The sequence below is a fragment of the Monodelphis domestica genome, chromosome 1, assembly GCF_027887165.1.
Source record: "Monodelphis domestica isolate mMonDom1 chromosome 1, mMonDom1.pri, whole genome shotgun sequence".
NCBI lineage: Eukaryota > Metazoa > Chordata > Mammalia > Didelphimorphia > Didelphidae > Monodelphis > Monodelphis domestica.
The window spans coordinates 43,400,268-43,424,292 of NC_077227.1; the positions used below are offsets into that span (position 1 = coordinate 43,400,268).

General features: G+C 34.5%; 2 protein-coding genes across 2 annotated transcripts; both read left to right on the plus strand.

Moving 5' to 3' along the window:
• Positions 1-10,531: 10,531 nt before the first annotated feature.
• On the plus strand, positions 10,532-11,461 carry LOC100028371 (olfactory receptor 13A1-like). Its single transcript, XM_001378380.4, has one exon. It carries the CDS (start codon positions 10,532-10,534, stop codon positions 11,459-11,461), a length of 930 nt encoding a protein of 309 aa, XP_001378417.4.
• An 8,731-nt stretch (positions 11,462-20,192) lies between these two features.
• LOC100619224 (olfactory receptor 13A1-like) lies at positions 20,193-23,468 on the plus strand. Its single transcript, XM_007478199.3, has 2 exons — positions 20,193-20,203; positions 22,529-23,468. Coding segments are annotated over exons 1-2 (942 nt in total). The 5' UTR covers positions 20,193-20,201.
• Positions 23,469-24,025: the final 557 nt, after the last annotated feature.

Below are 24,025 nucleotides of genomic sequence, written 5' to 3' on the forward strand. Positions count from 1 at the left end.
TGGCCATTTGTCGGCCCCTCCATTATATCACTCTAATGAGCAAGAATACCTGTGGGGTAGAGTGGATTGTAGGTGCGCTGTATTCTGGAGCCCACACAATGATGTTGATTCAATTGTCTTTCTGTGGTCCTAATGTCATTGATCACCTTTTCTGAGAGATCCCCTGATTCTGCCACTTTCTTGCTCCCTGATAAAAGTGAATGAGTTTATGACACTTGTGACAGAACTCTTCTTTGGTAGTGCCAATTTTCTTCTGGCCATTATATTCATTGACCTTATCATTGCCAATATCTTGATGATCCAGATTGAAGAGGAGAAGAAGAGGGCACTTTTCACTGTTACTCCCACTTCAAGGTGGTAACCATATACTATTTTTCTGGGGGGGGGAGGTGTATTTATATAAATCCAAGTGAAGCTTTTGTCCTAAAAAATGGAAGGCAGGGGCTATACTGTATACCACCCTGACCCCTTCTGTCAATCCATCAATCTACACTATGAAGAATAAGGATGTCAAAGCAGGTCTCAAGAAACCCTTGGTGAGGTGATTCTCATTTTAGAGGCCTTGAAACATCAATGTACCATAAATTCTAAGTCCCCTATCCAAATCATGGAATCTTAGCCAAGGATCCATTAACTCATTTTTTATAACTATTTATATATAATAAGCTTAGAGTAGAATGCTGGATCTGGAGTTAGGAAGACCTGTGTTCAAATCCCATCTCGGAAACTTACCATCTATATTACCTTGAGAAAGTCACTAACTTTGATCTCAAGTTTCCTCATCTACAATGATGATAATATTAGCTTACCTCCCAGGGTTGTTGTGAGGATAAAATGAGATCATATTTGTGAAGCACTTTATGAACATTAAATAATTATATAAATGACATTGTTATTATTATTCCCTTTGTAATACTATATATTTTGTCTAAAAGGATTATTTTGGAGTTCATAGACTTTATCAAAATAACTAAAGTTTCCATGATACAAGAAAAATAAAGATTAAAAGTTCTTCCTGTAGTCATTAATGAAAGAATAATGAAAATTGCTACAAATATAAACTTTGTAATCTGTAGCACTGAAGAAGATATAGGTAAACCAAATATATTTTATATTGTTTTCACTTCTTTTAATTAGCCTTTTCAAAGTGTTCTGGAATTTGAGATATTGGTGAATCATAATCTCTTCCTTTTGAGAGAACCATTGATTCTTGAAATTGGATGGGACTATGGTACTTTATCATATCTATCTCCTTGTCACCAGACAAAACTAAGTCAAAATCAACCTATCTATAAGGACTTCTTTTTTTTCTTATTATTCTTCTTAAAAAAACTCTATCTTTTGTCTTGGGATCAATATAAGTATTGGTTCCAAGAAAGAAGGGCAGTAAGTGCTAGACAATTGTGCTTAAGTGAGTTGCTTAGAATCCACAGTTAGGGAGAATCAGAGGCTAAACTTGAACCCAGGACCTCTGTTTCCAGCCCCAATTCTCTATCGATTGAACTAATTGCCCCATATGGTTTTCAATGGAAATAATGACTTGAGCAATCTAGATGACCATTATAATCATATCTACCTAGCTTCTGGGATTCCTAGATAATCCAAAGCTCAATTTCTTTCTTTTCATGTACCTTTTTTTCCCTCACCTCTTGCATGTTTTGCCTTCCAGAATTGGCTGATGAGAAATGCCTTTTAGTAGATTTCTTGCATGGTAAAGACGTGTCCCAGGATGCATGGTGTTAATCTGCATTACTCAGAGACACTTCAAACTTTTTGGGTATGAACATGCAGCAGGGAGAAGCAATGGATGAGCTGAGAAGTTGAGAAGGTGAAGCCTTTAGCCATCTGGCAGTCTAAATGTGGAGTAAACAGTATTTTGTATTTTGTTTTTATTTTCTTGAGTATGCTAAAGCATAAAGTAGAGGAAATAGGATGTCAAATGTAGAAGACAGTTAGATTCTATTGGTATACTTACTTTTCTGTGATCCTGAGCATTGTAGAAGCAGGTCAAAGAGAAGTCAAGAAATTAGAGTGGTGTAATGTAGAGCCTAGGTAAAAACATGAAGAGAAGAAAAGTGGGCATAGTTGAAATGGGAAGTCCTGAATTGTCAATGGGCATGGTTGCTTTTGGTCAGCTCATGTGGATGCAATTACCAAGTTTCTCTCAGGATATAAAATTATTGATATCGAATGGACTTTTATAATCTAAAGGAATGGTGACCTGAATACACTTGGGCCTCACAAAAGAGATAGTGAAAATCTCTATATCTTCTATTGTCACTTTTGCTCATTTTCCCTGTTGCTACATAGAAATTGTCCAATTAGGCAAGGCTGGAATTACATTTAAGTTGGATGTCAGGCTATTTCAGGTGCTAAAAATTCTATAATTCATTCATCAAGCACTAACTGAGGAACTTGTTTCTTTGAGTTGTTAAGGGATCATTCCTCTCTGAAATTCAATCCTATCTGAACAAGTTGTGTATGGTATATATTTGAAATGGAATACTATTGTACCATAATAACTAGTGAATAACATGAATTCTGAAAAAGATGGAAAGACTTATATGAACTGATGCAAAGTGAAGTGATCAGAACTAGGGTAAACAGTAACAGAAATATGATATGATGATCAATTGTGAAGGACTAAATCATTATCAGAAAAGCAAGTTTCCAAGATAACCACAAGGGATTCATGATGAAAAATACTATCCACAGCCAAAGAAGGAACAGTTGGAGTCTTCCACTTTATTAACTTAATGAACTTTTAGTTGCATGTGGGCCATCAAATGTCTTCTATCAAGGCATGAGCAATTTTTAAATTTTTATTTAAAGCTCTGTTATAACTTACATTAAACTATTTACCATCTTGGAAAGGGGAGTGAAAGGAGAAATAGAGAAAATCAAAATCCTAAAATGTCAGAAAACAACTGTCAAAAACTGTTTCTACATGTACCTGAAAATAAATAAATAATATGTTATAAAGCAATAATACTAGGGATAGTAATATCTGGGATCATTGCCAGTCTTAAATTCTTTATAGTAAGTTATTTTATCAAGGCAGCTGGCTAGATAGGATAGAATGCCAAGCCTGGAGTTGGGAAGACATGGGCTCAAATTTGCCTTCATGCACTTCCTTGCTGTGTGATCCTGAGTAAATCATCTAACCCTTATTATCTAGCCCTTGCAGCTCTTTTGTCCTAGAATTGATATTAAGAGGAATTAAATGGTTTGTTGGACATTAAAGTAATTATAGTTCAGTAAATTTAATTAATGTTACAAGCAAATCAGGGGATCTTATTCTCTTTCTCTGTTTTTGGAAATTGTAACTGAGTACTATTTTTCACCTGTTTCTTTGGGTATGTGTTTTGGGGTTTGGGTTTTATTAGATTAGTCACTTAAAAATGGACAATGTTTTATGTAATAATATTTTATGTTTTATGTAATAATACATGTATAACCCAGATTGAAGTGCTTGCCAGTTCTGGGGTGGGGGGAGCAGAGGGAGGGAGACAATTTGGATCATATAACTTCTGAAAACTTATGTGGAAATTTGTAATTGCATGTAATTGGTGAAATTGTAGTTACCCAAGGACTGACATAAAGATCAACCTGCTTTTCTACTTTTGGGGCATTTACTCTGAAAGTACAAGGGCCAAATCCCTTCTCTTTTATCTTCTTCCTAAGATTACCAAATGTCTTGGACTAGCAGTCCCTTTTCTCCATGTCCATTTCCATTCCCTATAATTTCCAAACCCAGAGTTAAAGAAGATCTCAGAGAAACATCAAGAACATTACTCCAACTTACGCCCTATATCATATTATTTTCCTTTACCCAGTACTAGATATTGGAATCACAGAGACAAAAATGAAACAGCTTTTGCTCTCAAGGAGATTATGAAGGGGAAAATATGAACATACATGAATAGTGAAAGAAATTAATTTTGGATTGTATTACTTATTATCAAAATTTCTATGTGAATCCATCCATTTCTTCAGGCTCCTAGACTCCAGAGGTCAGGAAGTTTATGAAGGATATAACTGAATAAGTATTCTAATTTCCCAAGTTATCTACCTGGACAGATATCCTTTCTTTTGTTTACCTTTTAACAGAAGGCAGGTTCTTCCTGAGGGACATGTCTCTTTGCCTTTGCTATTTCTCTCATCAAAGTTGGTGGTAGCCTGATCTATGAAGAGGAGTCTAAGCCAGGGATATCTTGATTGGGATGTTTTTTCCTAGCTGAGATTGCTAGAGTTCATTGGGTCTCATGACCAGCCCAATCTCCCCAGCTGCCTCTCTTTCCTCCACCTCCACCAATGAAGTAATAAGGAAGAGTTGAGCTTAGCTCACCTCCTCATTAAAAAGTCCAACAATAAAAATTGCCTTTTACTTTACTAAGGAAGATTCCAATGACACATTCTCAGGAAGATGGACCTAAATTTAGAGAGACCTGTGATGATCACTTGGCATATGTAGTCACAGAGAAATTAGTAATCTCAAATATTGCTAGCCTAGTGCTAATAAATTGATTAATTATGCTGAGAACTCTGTCTCTTGGAATTTCATTCATAACAATTAGTTTGTGGAGAAAGCACTAGTAGCAGGGGGATTATAGGAAGCCTTTCTATAGAAAGTAGTACTTAAATTGAATAGTAAGAAAATGATATTCTAAGAGACAGAGTTGAAGAGCATGTTATGGCACAGTTAAAAGGACCAGAAGAAACCTCCAATACACTGAGTGAGTTTTCTATGGAGGATTTACTGAAAGATGATGTATAATAATCATAGGAACAAGTGTTTGAGACATTACAACCTATACTAACAGAATGAAACATACCTAGACTGATGAATTCATGGGATGAAATACAATCCCTAACATTCTTTCCAGTTCTAAAACTCTCTGATTTGGAAAATCCAAATAAGGATCTCTTGGTCCTGAAAGCTGGAAAAGAAGCCTTCATTAATTAGTAAAACTTCAAAGAATTATAAGACAAAATCTGGATTATGTGGTTATTTGCTAACAATTTTCTTGTTACTTAATCAGTTAGTATCATTGAACACCTACTATATAAAGCACTGTGTTAAGGAATGGAATTCAGGATTACTGGAGGCAATCTCCATCTTCTATTTTTAAAGTAATGCTTTATTTCCCTCAATTTACATGTAAAAAACAATCAACATTCATTTCAAAAAATTCTAAAATCTGAATTCTTTCTCCACCCTTCTCTCAGATGGTATACAATCTGATATAGATTTTATATGTGCAATAATGTAGATATTTTTCCATGTTATTCATTTTATGGAAGAGATCTCAAATAAAAAGGAATTGTGAAATAAAGTATGTTTTTATACAAAGAAGTCCTCTTTCCCCTTTTTTGATCTCTTTGGAATACAGTCCAAGAAGTGTTTTTGTTAGATCAAAGGATATGCATAGCCCAAAAAGGATATGTGAATATAATTCCAAATTGCTCTCCATAAAGTCCAACCTCTTCTATTAAATGCCTTATTTCCATGATTTGTGAGGAGTTAGTACACAAAATTTGATTGGTTTCTCAAATTCTTAAGAAGGACAAAGTGCTAACAGAGTTCTATGAAGGAAGTGATGATGTGAGGGATGAATAGGAAGGATGTTATCGAACAAGAATCATGTGATCTAGACCTTGAAAGATGGAGACTATTAAAAAAAGGGAGAGATGGGATGCTGAGAATACTATACCTGGAGGAAAGGGTGAATGAAAACAATATGGTGGGGAAAATTCCCACCATGATAGTAATAAAGACAGAGGATTCATCTTGTTTGTCTGAGAAATAGTTTGAGAAAGAAGCAAAACATATATATATATACATACATATATATATATATGTTTCTATCTTCCTAGTAAAGTTTCTTTGCAAGCTATCTCTCAGAGGAATGTGACTATTGAAAATGAAGATGTTGGCTAAAATGGTCTCCAAAATCCTTCTTAGTTTTAGGGTTCTATGATCTGACCCTAATTTTTACTTTTAGAGTTGGAAAAATCTGGGCTAATGTTTTAGTTGGCTAAAGTGTTGGGCTAGAATAAAGTATTGAGTTTTTTGTTGTTCCTGTGCACATTGCCTGGGATTATGTTGTGTTCTGTAACATGATTGATCTAGAAAGCAGGAATAGCATTGATGAACCATGAGAGATGGTAGTGGCTGTTTTCCTTATGGATATGACTAATATAATCTTGGTATTTCAAATAAAACTTCTAAGAGTCTCAAAACTTTCAAAACTCATGGAAAACTTGGCTTAATTGCTTCCTTGGAGCCCTTTGAAATAACAAACCTCCCAATTGACCTAGTCCATCCAATGAATGAAATGTATTAGAACTCCTTAGTTATTAAGCATCCATCTTATGAAGGCTGTACTTTATATCCAATAGCCATTCAAAGATTTATTTTACTTGTACTTAAAGGGGACTCAGCATTGGCCACATATTCCATTTCTCACCCAACTCCAAGTATTGCCTGTTCCTGTGGGAAAGCCCATCCATCACCTCAAAGGTATAGGAAAGTAGGGAACAAACATTGTTGCAAGAAGTTTGATGTGTAATGAAGGCAGATATCTATGTTATATAGGCTTGGACATTCTATTTCCTTAGATTTGTTGCATTTAAATTACTATCAATTTAATGTGTGAATGTGCATGTGAAAGTCAGGGACAAGTATTTCATTTGTATTCACTATTAAAGCAGTCCACTCTGGAAAATAAACCGAACAAAACCAGAGATGGATATATTAGAGTGAATTTGTTGAGTTTCATCTTTTCAATTTACTACTGATCATATGTTCACCTGATGCAGGGGCACTCATGAACCATTTGAAAGAACTGGAACTCTTTAGCCTGGAGAAAAGAAGTCTAGGATGGTGTTGGCATATGCTTTTATCGCTATCTTTACATCGTTGAAGGGCAACTATATGAAAACGAGATTAAACTTACCTTTTTCTGGTTTCTAAGCACAGAGTTAGGATGAAAGTCATAGAATCGTGCTTAGATTTGAAATAAGGATATACTTCCTAATCATAATTTATCCAAAGAAGGAACAGATTCTTTTCTGGAAACCACAGGTTCTCCTCCTTGTCCTTCACTAGAAGTCTTTAAGCAAAAGATGATTGACAAATTGGAGAATATATTGCAGAAATATTTGTTTTTCCATATATCTGTTGGACAATAAAGCCACTAAATTCCCTTTGAATTTGGAAAATCTATAGTTCTGAAGCAGTGATTAAGAAAAGTCCTCTGGAGATCATATGGTACAGTGTTCTCATTTGATGGATAGAGAGGCTGAGATTCACAGAGCCAAGATATGATTTTAGATTGATGTCTTCAGGTTCACTTTTCTTTCAACTGTGCCATTTTGCCTCTATTACAAGAAAAAAGTACTCTATAGAAGTACTCTATAAAAGTACTCTATAGAATAATTTTTATTTTTAAATATTGTTATTCAGTATAACATGATAATAAGTTGTTAATGAAATGTTGTCATTTAGAATACAGTTAATGAAAACAAAGAGGCTTGAATAACCATGAAAAAAGGGAATTCAGAAAATGTTCACTTAATAGAAGTTAATTGATCCATTTTGGATAAGAATGAAGTTCTGCAAAAAAAAAAATCCCTGTTATTTTTGAGTCAAATCATATCCCCAAACTTTCATTGCAATAACTAAGGAAATTTAAAGAGATGTTGCTGTCAACATTTTGTTTGTTTGTTGCTCACATTGGGTCATACTCTTACAACTAAATTTGTATTCTAGGGAAATTACTATTTTGATTTTTCTTTTGTAGGTTTAAAAATAGTGTTCAAAATCTAGAAGGAAAATCTCTATAATTACCTAAGCAGAAAATTTCAATTTTCTATTCTACAGAGGATCATCTAAAGTTTCAAGTGTCAAATGACTGGCAAAAATCTTCTTGAAATGAAAAAAAATATATACCTGAATGCCTAGATCTTGACATGAATCTCTCTGGAAGACATATATTTCCACTGTTTCTCTTCACATTTATAATCCTGGTGAGTCTCCTCTATGCCAATTTCATGATAAAATTTCCTCTAGTTATAATAAAGATTGTCATTTCCAAAAATGAGGGGAAAAGAGATTTCAGGAGAGAGACAAATTTGTGACACTTCTCTGGTTGTGGGCCACATAATCTGAATAACTGAGACATAATCTTAGTGACTGTCAGTGCTAGGTACCACTGACACCACTTTCTCATTCAACACAAAAGGAAGCTAAAACACAAAGTGGGAATGATTTGCTTGATGTCAAAAGGCTAGTTAGTCGCAAAATCAGACCTTCATCTGCTTCATGGTTATGCAAAAACCTGTGAGGCTAGGTTGGGATCATTACAAAATAGCTACTTAATCTAGAGTTCTGACTCATGAAAAAGAATGAAACTATCTTTCGACTGAAAAAGAGTTAAGTGAAGCATATCTAGTCAGGAAACCCAGATTTCCTTTTCTCCCCTGAGCCAGCATGGAGCATTCATGAGTAATTAAGATCTGGAGTGGATAGCACTGACCACTCTAGTTGTAGAAAAAAAAGATCTGGGTATTTGTGAAAGTAACTGCTTTCTATTCTCCATGATATGTATTGACCCAAAGATAAGCATCTGGATCCATATTTGGATTTGTATTGCACATTCATCTAACAGCATTCATTTAGCAATATTGTATAATAGCATTGATTTCCTCCTCTCTATAAATATCATTTAAATAAAGTATTTTTTTCAAATATGAGGGAAACAAGAACTGTATGGATATGTATGTCTGTGCATGTATAATATGCATGGGTTTATAAATATATGCATACCCACATACATGTGTGGACACATATGTATATGTATGTTTATATGTCTATATCTATATCATCTTTATCTATATAATGAGATGGAGGGAAAGGAGAAGGGATCATTTATCATTTATTAAGCCCTTATTTTCCAGAGAGAAGAGGAAACATATAATAAAAAGGAAGTTGATTTTAGAGTCAGGAAGACTTGACAGTTTAAATACTGCCTCTGCCACACTATTTCCTAATGTCTCCCATGCTTCCTAATATTGTAAGTTTTAGAGCAGCTACCTAGCTCCACTGTGAGCTAGGAGGGAATTTCTTCACCTGTATTCTCCATACCAATAAAAACATAGTTTTGGTCTTGAAAAGGAACTTTTTTTAAGCAAATGGGTGATTTATTGTGTAGAATTCTGGATTTGGAGGAACAAAGGGCTGAGTTTATATCCTGCCTAAAACATTTACTTGAGGTGTGACCCTAAGGGAGTCATTTACTTTCTCTGCCTTTGTTTCCTTATAAGTAAAATCAAGGCGTTGAACTTGCTAGGCTCTAAAATCATTTACAGCTTTAAAAGGAACTTTTAAGAAGGAATATTTACTTTCAAAGGATATCTGTCTGCTCTTTCTTATAATCGATGGGTATTTCCAGGGACACTTAAAATAAATTACTTGCTCTGAATTTTAAAGGCAGTATGAGTCAAAGACAGGTCTTGAAACTAGTTCTTCTTGATTCCAAGGTCGCCTCTCTAGACACTTCATTTCATGGGACATTTTTACCAGTGTAAACATGTGCTCAGTCTATGTATGTATATATGTATCTATCTTTGTATCTAATCTATGTATCTATGAATCTATGCATGTATGTATCTAGCTATCTACCTATTTAGCTATCTACATGTTTTTCTCCCTTACCTCCTTCCTTCCTTCCTTCCTTCCTTCCTTCCTTCCTTCCTTCCTTCCTTCCTTCCTTCCTTCCTTCCTTCCTTCCTTCCTTCCTTCCTTCCTTCCTTCCTCTTTGTCTATCTAGCTGTACTTTCTTACTGCAAGAAGGTGTCAGGTTTAGTTAATTCTTTTTTTTTAATTTTTTTTTTAAAAACCCTTACCTTCCATCTTAGAGTCAATACTGTGTATTGACTCCAAGGCAGAAGAGTGGTAAGGGCTAGGCAATGGGGGTCAAGTGACTTGCCCAGGGTCACACAGCTGGGAAGTGTCTGAGGCCAGATTTGAACCTAGGACCTCCCATCTCTAGGGCTAGCTCTCAATCCACTGAGCTACCCAGCTGCCCCCTGGTTTAGTTAATTCTTAATTATTTTGTTGAATGTTTGGACAGCAAGGAAAATTGACAGAATTGGTATTTTATAAGCTAAGGTAAGAGAACAGAATCTAGCTACATTAGGCATGATCTGAGAGAGTTTTTCAGTCAACCTATATAAGAAAAAGAAATTTCACAGTAACACAGAGACTATTAAGCATTGAAGTATATTTGGGGAGAAAGTCATGAAAAAAGGCTGGGTTTTTAATATTTAAAAAATATTGGTGAGACTTTCATTCACTTTTTCTTATTTGGTAAAAGAAATATTTTCTTTTAAACAGCAATATTTAATTCCTCAAGAAATTGACAGGAAAAGTGATATTGACATCTATTGTATGCATAGCTGAGCTATGAAACAAGAAAAAATCTTCACTTTATGGGACTTGGATGACTAATATAACAGTGACAAAGTCATGAATAATCAGACTTTTGTGACAGAATTTATTCTAAAGGGACTCACAGAAATTCCTCAGTTCCAGGTTCTATTTTTCATCCTTTTTCTCTTCCTCTACACCATAGCCCTTATTGGCAATTCTCTAATTGTGGCTGCCATCAGCCTGAGCTTAGGACTTCACACTCCAATGTACTTCTTCCTGGTCAATTTGGCCTTATTGGATGTCATCTGCACATGCACTTCTGTACCCAAGTTACTGCAGATTCTGGGGGGAGAAGACAAGACCATTTCTTTTGGGGGCTGCATGACTCAGTTGTACTTTCTGACTTGGTCTGTAGCTGCTGAACTCTTACTCTTCACAGCCATGGCTTATGACCGTTACGTAGCCATCTGCCAGCCTCTGCATTACAGCAAAATGATGAGTAAGCAAGTTTGTGTCTCCTTGGCTGTGGCTGTGTGGGGAATCAGTGCATTTGGTGCCACAACAAATACCAGCCTCTTGTTGAGGTTGTCATTCTGTGGTCCCAATGTGATTGATCATTTCCTTTGCGAGATCCCCTCTCTGCTGCCTCTCTCCTGTTCTTCCACATATGTGAATGATATCATGACAATTGTGGCTGATATATTCTTTGCTGTTCTGAATTTCCTGCTCACCATGCTATCCTATGGCTTCATCATCTTCAGCATCATGGCAATTCAGACCACAGAGGGAAAGAAGAGAGCTTTTTCCACCTGTTCCTCCCACCTCATTGTAGTGACGATGTACTATTCTACTGTGATCTATGTCTACTTAAGCCCAGGCTCAAGCTACTCTCCAGATAAGGGCAAGATCATGGCTGTGCTTTATTCCACAGTGAGTCCCACCCTTAATCCTCTTATTTATACTTTAAGAAATAAGGATGTCAAAAGAGCCCTCAAAAAGCTCTTCATATTTCTCAAGGAGAAATGATAATTCATTGAATTAAATTCTAAGAAAGGTTGGATCAAAAATAAAAAGTCAACTATCTTTATCTCTTAAGAAGCTTTTAATGTGGTATTATAATAGACCCTTCCCAGTACTAGGGAAATAGACAAAATTAGTCCCTTCCAGGTCATACTTCTAAAATATTTTTAAGATGGACAAAACATCTTTTCACTGCAAACAAATCTATGAGATTAGTAGTATAGCTGTTGTGATTATTTTATATATGAGGACATTGAGACTTAGAGAGATTAAGTGATATTCCCTAGGTCACATAGCTAATAAATAAGTGTAAGACCTCAGACTCAAATTCAGGTTTTCTGATTCAGTTTCTCCTAAAATTGATTATAGGGGACAGCTAGATTGCCCAGTGGATTGAGATCCAGGCCCAGAGATGGGAGGTCCTGGGTTCAAATTTGGCCTCAGACACTTCCTAGCTGTGTGATACTGGGCAAGTCACTTAACCCCCATTGCCTAGCCCTTACTGCTCTTCTGTCTTAGAACCAATACACATTATTGAATCTAAGATGGAAGGTAAGGGCATTTTTTAAATAAATAAGTAAATAAATAAAATAGATTACAGATTAAAAAGACTCTTAAAATGTGTGATGTAATTCAAAGGAACCAATAATTACATTCTTTTCATTTTATATCTGATTGTGGAACATTTTATAACTTGGAGCTAAAGTTCTTTGATTCTCCCTGTGTGGAATGACTAGAATTATGGGACAAGGTTCGATCCAGAAAAACAAAGTGCATAAAACTATGTTCTGATTCCTGGTCCTTAACTGATGATGGATTGCATTCACATGTGTAAAGATTCACTTAAATTTAATTCAACCAAAATTTATTAAATACTTTTTCTCCTCATCTCTGCCTCTTGGAATGTGGGACTTCCTTCAAGTCCCAGCTGAAATTTCACTTTCCATAGAAATCCTTTTCTGATTCCTGCTAATTCTAGTGAATTCCCTCGGTTGATTATTTCCTACTGATGTAGTTATATCTTGTTTCTATACAGTTGTTTGCTTGCTACTTTCCCCATCAGATTGTGGGTGCATTGAGAGAAGGGACTATTTTTGTCTCTAATGGTACTCCTAACACAGCATAGTGTCTGACACATTGTAAACACCTAAGAATTATTTATTGACCTGCTGGTTGACTGATCTACATGTGCAGCACTGTGCTAGATAATGGGGATACAAAAATAATTCTTGTTTAGGTTACAAAGATAGAAAAATAATTTTTAAGGTTGAATTATGTTGACAATAAAGTTGGATATTTAAGAAAAAACTGTTTTCTCTCTATAACATGAATTCTTGTGGTAATAGTTCTTGTAATTTCATCCATATTTTGTACATATTGTTCTAATTATAAACTAACTGGGCTAACCCAAGACCTATTTAACACATTGTAATTAGAGTGGTAATCCTAGGTTACTTTAATGTGTTATTTAAATGCTTTAAACTTTATTAAAAATCCAAAAATATTCTTGGATGTCTTTCTTATAATATTTCAATGATAATTATTTAGTCCGTTCACATACAAATCACATTTCCCCCTGTTTCCATTCATATTTGAACCTTTAAGATTATATAGCCAACCAATCAGAAGTTCAAAATACTGTCTCCTGGATTCCATATGCTTCCAAAATCAATAAATGTTTCTCTTCTTCTGTGAGCTCTTGTCTTCATTCTTTCTTTATTTGTTCAACTTATACTACTCATATCATTCAGCTATTAATACAAGTTATTTGGAAATTCCCTAATTGTCTCAACATTTTTGATTAATTCATCAATGGGCTATTCTCCTGAAAATGGGAAACTGATAGCTGTGTTATACACAGCAGTTTTCAGTTAGTTCTCAGAAGGTTAATTATGATTATCTCTTTGGTTTCATCTATCCAGGAATCTTGAATAACCTCAAACTATATATTGGAGAGTTATTATTCTATCTCATGAATGAGGAATACTTGGTATTCAGGGAAGACTGTTACTTCTGATGTGGGAGCTTGCTAAGCTCTTTTCAGGGTGGCCCATCCACCTTTGGTGTCCATCTGCCCCCTCAAATCTAACCTGTGGCTCCATGAAGCTAGAGCACATGAAGCAGATTATCTCAGAAGGTGGGTTAAAAGCCAGCTTTGGGATAACCAAAAGATCTCAAAACTGTTGGTGAGTTAGGAGAGTGTCTACCCCTGGTATGTTAAGACTTCTCCTGGTGGAAGGGGCAGATGAGAGCAATTTGTTCCAATGGCTATGAAGGTCACTGAAGCAGGTGCTATGGAACACTTAGAGCTTGGTCAGATATTCAAGAACCAAATAATTTACTGCATCCCAAACCATCACCAGCCATCTAGAAAACTTCCAGGGGGAAAAACTCCATCTACCAATGTAGGCCAGCAGCTTCTCTATATTATTTTATTGATAGAATTGTCTCTTGTCCTTAGAATAGAGGATGATTTGCCCAGAATCACACATCCAATACACGTCAAAGGAAGAACTTTAACACAGATCCCCTGGGCTTTGGGGCTGACTCCTTATTACATCATTAAAATCATTTTTGTTGATACTTTTCAGTGTGTGGTTATGTGTTTCTTCAACTCATAAAGTTACTTAGGAGTAGAGCCTACTTAGACTATTACCATTAGTCAAAAAGATCCAAAGCTGACATTATAGGATCATGAACTCTGAACCCTGTTACAACCCTAGGTGGAAGTAACATATACATTTTCTAATATCAAGTAAAATTAAGAAATACTTGGTTGTCAATAGGCAAGAAAGAAGAAATCATAGAATCATAATATTACACAATTTTAGAGTTCTGAGTCAGTTAAGATGTCATGTTAGTCCACCCGACTCTCTTTTTAAAGATGAAGAAACTGAGGTCCAGAGAAAGATGTTTAACAAGGTAACATATGTAGCAAATTGCAAAATTGGAAGGTCCAAATAAAAGAAAAAATCTTGTCTCTCATTTATAGGAAATCATGTTGGCACTGCACCTGGACTTCCAGGTAACTGAAGTAGGAGTCATGAAAACTGAATTCAGATCCTGACCTAGTGCCTTCCATACTGTAAGCACTTTCTGTATGTTTCTTAGCTGATTAAGTCTGGCACTAAAATCTGTTAGATGAAGGACAAATTGAATTTTCCTGGAAATGTAGCACCATAATATTTTCAAGCTAAGTTAGGAAAAGACTTCAGAAACCATCTAATCCAATACCCAAATTTTACTAGGGAGGAAATCAAGGCCCAGGGAAGTTAAGTCTAAGCATTGTGAGCTTTATATTTCTCATTTTTAAAAAATGAAAATTTAGTTTGGGACTTAACTCTAATTTTAAATCTAAATCTTAAAAAATCTAAAACTCTAATTCTAAATCTAAAAATCAATTAAACTCAGAATTCTAATTTAAGATTTTCCTATAATTTAAGATCTATGATTTTTATGTAGTCTGAGCTCCTGTGGAATGGGAAGAGAATTAATTTTAGAGTTTACTAATCACCATATAACTTTTGGATTAATTACATTATATTTTTGTCCTTCTCCACTGAAACATTGTCCCAATTTAAAATTAAAATTCACATTTATGTTATTATTTTGAATTATATTTCCAAGATTGAATCACTTAGTTGTTATTTTATTGACATACAAGTGAAAAAAGATAAAGGAGAAATAAAAAAGGAAAACAACTCTCATCAGCATGGTGGAAAATAATGAGATACTGGTGACTGAGACTATCCTTTGAGGTCTCTCAGATAGTGTTTCACTATGGATTTTGTTTTTTGGTACTTCTTTCTGCCATACAAAACAACTTTCACTCTGGGAATATTCTGATCATTGTCCTGGTAATTTGGAGCTCTGCTCTTCACACTCCTATGCATTTTTTCCTAGTCAACCTCTCTATGTTGGACATCAGAATGCACAACTTGTTTTCTTATCAAGATATTGGTGAACCTGGTTTCAGAAAAGAAGACCATCTTCTATGGTGTACTCATGGCCCAAATGTACTTCCTTATGTGGTTAATATTTGGTGAGCTACTGCTTTTCACATTGATGGCTTATAATAGGTCTGTGGCTATCTGTTACCCTTTTCATTACAGCATGATGATGAGTAAGATTTGTGTCTTTCTGACAGATGTAGAATTGAGCATCTCTGAACTTAGTACCACCATCAATACTGGGCTAATAATTTGATTATCTTCCTACAAACCAACATAATCAATTCTCCTGTGAAATCTTCCCCCATGTTGATTCACTCTTTCACCACAACGCATGTGAATATCATGACAGTCTTTGTTAATGTCCTATTTTCAGTTCTGAAGTTCCTGTTCACCATTATCTTACTACATCATTTCTAGATTCATGAGAATCCAGACAAAAGAGGGGAAGAAAAGAGCATTCTCTACTTCTTTCTCCCTCCTGGTTGTGGATACCATGTAATATTGCACTATTTTATGCCTATGTTAGTCCCATCTCTACTTATTCTCCTAAAAATAGGAAATTTGTGGCTGTGTTATACATAACAGTCCCATCTTAATTCATCTCATCAATACTTTCAGGAACAAAGATATCACAGAAACTCTCAGATAAGAGTCTCTATTTAGTAAATAAGGAGTAAGGAATTAGAGATTTACACTGGTTTCTGTTTGATTTCTACAAGAATATTCTTGTAATAAAGATGGAAAATCCCATGATTTTTACTGGTTTTCTAATACCTCTAACATTTTCTGCTGTAAAATATGAGATTAATCTCTGTTTCTTTCTATTATCCTGTCTCTATTTCTGTCTCTCCATAAAATCATATTAAACTTTTCTTTTTCTAGTTGAGATGAATATGACTTTATTTGGATCCCTCTATGCTTATCCTTTTCTCTATCTTTGAATACTTTTAATTTTATCCATCTTTTTTATATAATAGTAATTTCTCTTATCTTTCATTTTCTTTCCTCCCCACTATATTTCTTCCATTTCTGTCTTACCCTAAGACCATAAACACAGAATAAATCCATTCCTAGGACTTCTATCTTATTTAGCCTTTTTCATGACTCAAAGATATTAAGGCTGTAAGATGATATAGTGTTTCTCATCCCACTATTAATATACAAACAATTCATCTTTCATTTGTCCTTTTCAATTTATCAATTTTGTATACTTTATTTCTTTTGATGCTTACATTAACATCTTAAAATGACTATGAAGTTATAGCCTTTTCATCAGAAAGCTTGGAAATTATTCCATGGAGGGTCCATTTTTCCATTACTAAATTATCCTTAATTTTGTCTCATAGTTTGTTCTTAATTATAAGCCTTTGTTCTTTGCCTTTTGGAATGTCAGATTTTAACTTCTTCTTTCCTTAATATTGGCCTTGCAAAGTTTTGTGTGATTCCCACCTTCCTTGGTAAAAGACTTCCTTCTTTCTGGCTACTTGAATTATTCCTTTTTTCTAAAAGCTTTGGACTTTGGCTAGGATATTATTGTGCATTTTCATTTGGGGGTTTCTTTTATGGAATAACTAATGAAGTCTATTTTCCATTTATCCTTTGGTTCTTAGAAACATGGACAATTATCATACATAAATCCTTGAAATATGATTATCTAGATTTTTATGGTATGCTGGATGATAACAGAAGAAGACTTCTTCTGAAGCTCCATTTGGATCAGTCACTTTAGAATGCTTTGGAAAGTTTTCCTGAATTAACAGTAATTACTCAGAACTCTAAAGCAAAAAGTGGAAGATCTATTCCTAAAATCAAAATCAATGGCAAAGCTTATAACAGATTTTTTGTTCATGATTTTTAGAAAGTCTGATGATTTTTAGATTATCTCCTCTTGATCTGGTTTCCTGATCAATTATTTTTATCTATTTTTAAAAAATCCTTCTCTTTTGGTTCTTATTTTCTTCTTCCTTTTCCTCCTCTTCCCATTACTTCCTCTTCTTCTTCCTTTTCTTTTATGTTTAAATGTTTTTTTTCTTAATTAAGTCATTGTGGGAGAATAGGTCAGCTATTTGGCTTTTTCTATTTTTAGGTCATTTAGGTCTTTGATGAGGTTTTCCATCATTAGTATCTATAACGAGTTTGAAATTCTTGCTTGTCAACTGTGGGAAAGGAAAGGGAAGAGGGGAAGAAGACAACATGAATCATATACTTATGGAACACTTATACATAGATTTGTTAAGGGAATCAAATTAAAAAATTAAAGAACTAAGGCCCATATGAAGAGATATGAGAAGATACCTCCTCTATCTCCTTTATAAAGATGGGTGGGGTGTTCATGAGTGTAGAACATTGCATATATTGTCAGATTTTTAAATATATTGATTGGTTTTTCTCTTTTAAAAAATAAGTTTGAAATTATCCTTAAAATTATTTCTTTCTTGTTGGGTCCATTTATTTCTTAGTAGCCTCATTAATCTTTATAAAGTTAGATGTAATAATAATTACCTGTAATAAGTCCTCTTGGGATGATTTGTCCCTAAACCCCTGAATGGCTACACACAACATTTCAAAGGCTTGTCAGCAATATGATGACATGCTTTCTGTTAGTAAAAGGTCACTGTTTCTCAGGTTAGTGATCTGTGATGGTGTGAAAGAAGGATATGTGAAATAAAATTCAGAATTTTTTTTTATCAAATATATCCTGAAGTAGATTACAATTGCAAATTCATATGCAAATCTACTGTTTTATAGGCAAAGTATTATAATTCTCTCTTTCAAAAATCAATGTTTGATAAACTAAGTAGAATAAAAGATGAATGCAGAAGATTAACAGGCATCAAAATCTTGGTTTAATGAAGGGCCCTCACTGAAGAAAAATAATGCCATGTTGGAAGAAATGGAGAGGGTGATGAAGGTGAGATATCTTACTCAACATATATGGGATAGAGCCAATAATCCAGGTCAGAGTATGTAAATACTAAAAAATAAAATAAATGCATAAACTAAAATGCTTGGCAGCAAATAAGGTCCTAAACAGAATAATTAGAGATATTCATGTCTCCAGGTAATTATAACCTATAAAGACCTGAGAAATCAACATATAGATGCAGTGTAGTGTGAGTAATGGGGAAGGAATGGGAAGGATGGTTAACAGATAAAGGGAGTACTATGTGAATGTTACATTTTGAATTAAGATAAATGAAGTAATATAAAGAAAAGAACACGGGATTTATAGGCTAACTACATAGATTAAAATCATGCTTCTTTCATTTACTTCCAATATGACCTTGGGAAAGCCATTAAAGCATCTGTAGATCTCCATTTCCTTTGTGATGTGAAGTAAAATTCAGCATTTCCTTGTCTCCAAATATATCCTAAAATAGATTACAATTGCAAATCTATACATAAATCTACTGTTTAGTAGGCAAAGTCTTGTAATTCTCTTTCAAAAATCATTTTTTTGACAAACTAAAAGTTAAATAAAAGATAAGTGCAGCAGATCAACAAGCAATCTTAGTTTAATGAAGGGCCCTCACTGAAGAAAAATGATGGCATGCTTAGAAGAAATGGAGATGATAATATCCTCTAAATGAATGGGTTCTGCAAGAAGATGTCTAGGTCTCTTCTGGGTCTCTGTTTAGGATCCTATGATTCTAAGAGGGACATATTATGCCAGTGACTCAGCAAAGATAATGAGTATCACTTAGAAAACTTGAAAATAATTAGGGAAATCACAAAATTAGATTAAGAAATAATAATAGGATTTCCAAGGGCAATTTTAGGCTAACAAAGTGCCTTATTAGAAGATTTTCATGTATGTTTTTGTGAGAAGAGAAATGCCTACTTCTTGAAACAAATAACTATTAGAATATGCAGGGAAAGTGAATCAATATTCTTGTTCTCAAAGTGGACTAGATGTCAGAGAGTAAATAGCATATCAAGCATCTGAAATCAGGTTCTTTGACTCTACATATAGGGTTAATTTAACTCCCACTATACTCTCTTCTCATAGATGCCAGAATAACAAAAATTCACATTTATGAAGCTCTATTCTTATAAAAATGCCCCAAGGTTGTTAGTACAGGTAATTCCTTCCTATTTGTGGAAGATTGTGCTTCTGTTCTCATAAAGACTTTAGAGAATGTTCAGTCCAATTCCTTATTTTGTAGAAAAGGAATATCAGGTTTGGAGATGCCATGATGCCATGGCTACTCAGTGTGAAGAACAGAATTCAAACTCAGGTCTTTGAAACCCAAGTTCAGGGTACATTTCACTGCAATATTGATATGCAAAATCTAAAATCTTCCTGAAAAAAAAGTAAATTGTAATGCTTTCCAGTAAATAAGGACAGAAGGTTAAAGGTTAATGGGTACCTTCCAGTCCAGTTTTAATCATCCCATAGGATGCCATGGAAAGGTAATATATATAAGGTGTGGATTGTGAGTAATCAATTAAGTTGAAAATCTTAACAGATAAGGGAAATCCTAAACCCTCCAATAAACCCCAACTATTGTGTAGTTTCCATAAGAGTAGAAACAACATCTGAGTATACAAAGTAGGTGTAGGAGAAAATGGATATATATTTCAACCTTTTGAAAGTTTTCATAAAATTCTAAAGGGAATATTTTTTAAATGCTCACCTTCAGACTGCTAGGAATGCTGGTATAGGTCAAAAACTACCTTATTCAGTGGGGAAAGTATTATAATGAATGAGCATTTCATGGATATCTTCCCTGGAATGTTTATTGGGACAAGATTTTGTTTTATTGTTTGAAGCTAGACTTGTAGTTTCATTGATGTATACTCAAAGTGTAAGAACTCTATCAACTGATACAATACAGTAAAATTTTGTAGATTTTAGTCATAGAATGTTACCTAAGAAAGTGAAAAGTTGAGGAAGCCAGGAAGTAGAGTGAGAAAATGGTAGGCCTGGAATTGGGAGAATCTAGTTTCAAGTCTGATCTCAGACACTTCCTGGCTGTGTGACCCTGAGCAAGCCTTTTAACCTTGATTCTCTAGCCCTTGACATTCTTCTGTCTTAAAACTCATGGTTAGAGAGGTCACTAATATTACAGGCAGGACTCAAAGTTTTCCTTACTCCAAGACTGGTGATGAAGGGCATATCACAATGTGTTTCAGAATAAACCTTATTTAACACGTTAATAAATTATACCCAAAAGACAGTAAACAGTCAAGTCCTAAAATATATATTTCTATAAGGAAAAAAATAAGAAGTAAGTTTCATGTTGAACTTTCAAGCTAACAGAAAAATACTTGAGATATTTTTGTGTGGACAAAAAGTGTGGGCACGTATCCTGCTAGCCCAAATGCTTTGCATGTTCTCCTACCCAATGTGACTTGTACAAATCTGTGTGACATTCATAATCATGCTCTGAGTAAGAGAAATAATAGAAAAGCAATAAAAAGATTACAAGGAAGTGATGAATGTGAATCAACAGTTTAATTGAATTGAAACAGAATATCAGAGGAAATGATATTTAATATTTTGAATAGATAATGCATTTTAATCAGTATTCTAAAGATCATTATAGTTACATTCATAGCTGAATTGATCCAGTAACCTTAAAGGATATTTGGAAGAAAATTTGTGAAAATGTAGCTTAAAAATAAAAACATTTTATTGATGTCCTTTGTCTTTACATGATAATTATTCCCCTGTTGTTTGACAACTTGTAGTCTCACATTCCCCTAGACTGATCTCTCCTTTGTATTAAAGAAATGATGGAAAACATACAGAAACTGTGTTTGAGATGTATATATTTTATCCCAGTAGTCCCTAAAGTAGAATTTTAAGGAATTCTCTAGGTTCTTGGAAAGCCTCTATTTAAGGTTCCAGGATTTCTCTGCTATGCCTATTAGAGTTTTGCAATGAGCAAACTGTAGACATTTTGGAGTTTTCCATTTCCTAAACCTCTCAAGTAGGAGCTGAAAATGTAAGCCTTTATGGAATGTCATAAGATCATAGAATTGTAGATTTCAAATTTCAAGGGACCTTAGAGGCCACTGAGTCTAACTCCATCATTTTGCAGATGAGACATTGAGGCAAAGGGAGATTAAATGATTTGCCCAGGGCCTATGAGGACCTGGTCATTCTTTTTTTCAGGTTTTCTTCAGGAATCGTTTGGTAAAAGAAAATGAATATAAGTGAATTGGCAGAGACTCCTAAAGTAGAACTAGGGACCATGATTGAACAGTTATAAAACTTTATGCAGTGAAGTTAATTCATTTTAAATGTTCATACATACATAAAAATCAAGTTGTATTAATTAAATGAACTTTTGACATTTATTTAAGTCTAGAGACATTATTTAATTATTATATAGAATTTAAAGGGAAATAAACTCTCTCTACCAATTGAGATAGAAACTTCTGCAATATATAGTCTAGAAAATTACTTGGAGAAAATAGTGGAAATCATAGGATCACAGAAAAAATCTAATTCAAAATTGGAAATGAAAAATGACCTCAGAGGTCCTTAGTCCACCTTTTTCCCTTTATAGACAAAGAAACAAAGACCCAGAGAAATGAATTGATTTACCAGTGTTACAACAATTCTTTGTCCAACTGGCACTGCAAACAAGAATCAGATGAAAGATAAATTGTTGTCTTGCCCTTGCAGAAAACCATCTTGTCAATGCACCTGGAATGAACTGTACATTTTAGTTGTTGCATATTAGAGAGACCTAATCAATAGTTGTCTAGTTGAAAAAAAAGCAATGTACTCAGAGTCAATGGACTTCAGTTCAAATCCTGACCCAGTGCCTGGCACAGATAGACAAGCAAACTTGTTGTTCAGTATTCACATAATAATAGACTATCATTCCATCTGTAATAAAAGAGAATACAGTTTTATGAATTGTATAATTTTTATTATGTAAATTAAGTTTTTTAGGTCACTGATTCATAATCAAAATGTAAAGTTTGAAGAAATAATGGTATCACTTGGATTATTCATAAATGTTTTCCACAGATTGAATTATTTTAAAAATATTTTTCTTTTCTCATAAAATACAGCAAGTTAAAAGATAGAACCAGAGAGCTGTGTGACTATTTCAATTATAAGAAAAAAAGAGAAAAAGAGGGAAAACTCCACTCTCCATAGGATGTTGTTGAGGAACCAGACACTGGTGACTGAGTTCATCCTTCAAGGCTTCTCAGATAGCATTCCTATAAGGATCTTGCTCTTTGGCACTTTTTTCTTCCTCTATACAATAGCCCTTACTGGGAATATCCTTATCATTGTCCTGGTTATACGGAGCTCTAGTCTTCATACTCCTATGTACTTTTTTCTTGTTAATTTGGCCATGTTGGACATGATGTGCACAACCTCTGTTCTTCCAAAGGTATTAGAGAACTTGGTTACTGAAAAGAAGACTATCTCCTATGGTGGATGCATGGCCCAAGTATATTTCCTCATCTGGTCTGTATCTAGTGAGCTCCTGCTCTTCACAGCCATGGCTTATGACCGGTATGTGGCCATCTGCCACCCCTTGCATTACAGCACCATGATGAGTAAGAAGATTTGTGTCCTTCTGGCAGTTGGGGTTTGGAGCATCTGTGGGCTTAATACCACTATCAACACTGGACTGATGATTCGATTATCGTTTTGTGGCCCTAACATCATTAATCAATTCTTCTGTGAAATCCCCCCTGTGTTGCTGCTCTCTTGCACCTCAACCTATGTGAACAATATCATGACAGTCCTTGCCGATGTCTTCTTTTCAGTTCTGAACTTTCTGCTCACCATCGTGTCTTACTGTTTCATCATCTCTAGCATCATGAGAATCCAGACCACAGAGGGGAAGAAGAGAGCATTCTCTACCTGTTCCTCTCACCTGATTGTGGTCACCATGTATTACTGTACTGTGTTTTATGCCTACGTTAGTCCAATCTCTAGCTATTCTCCTGAAAATGGGAAAGTGGTAGCTGTGTTGTACACAGCAGTTAGCCCCACCTTAAACCCTCTCATCTATACTTTAAGAAATAAGGATGTCAGGGAAGCCCTCAGAAAAGAGTTTCGATTTGTAAGTGAAGGTTTATAGACGTACAGGTTTCTGGATGAGTTTGATTTTTGCGAGGATATTCTTGTAATAAAATATGTTCTATGAATCAGAAGAAACATATTTTTTCAAATATAATTTGTTATAGCATTGAGATTGTAGAAGTTCAGAACTGGTCATTCACATATGTGAATTTGCATAGTTTTTAAGTATGTGATATATGGCTAAGGTTGGAAGTTTTAAACAATGTTATACTTCATTGGGAATATGTGTGCTATGAATAAGAAGAAACATCTATTCAAATATAATTTGTTATAATGTCATAATAGATGTAAACAAAATATGTATGAAGTTGTGCTGTGAAGAAAATTAATTTTATTCAGATTGTGCATAGTGCAATTGGCAAAGGAAATTTGACTAGTCCAGAAGTCAAATAACATTCATTATTCGGCTATTAAACATAGGTAAAAGGTAGTCCCCTCTCCCCTACTTATAGTAAGAGTAATCAAGACAAAAACTGAAGGTTTGAATCTGCTTGGAGCAGAAGTTTGAAAGGAAAACTGGAATCTTAAGGAAATATTTTTAGGGAACTTTAAACA

Coding starts and splice junctions, on each gene's coding strand:
- LOC100028371 (XM_001378380.4), top strand. CDS start 10,532: ATGAATAATCAGACTTTTGTGACAGAATTTATTCTAAAGGGACTCACA.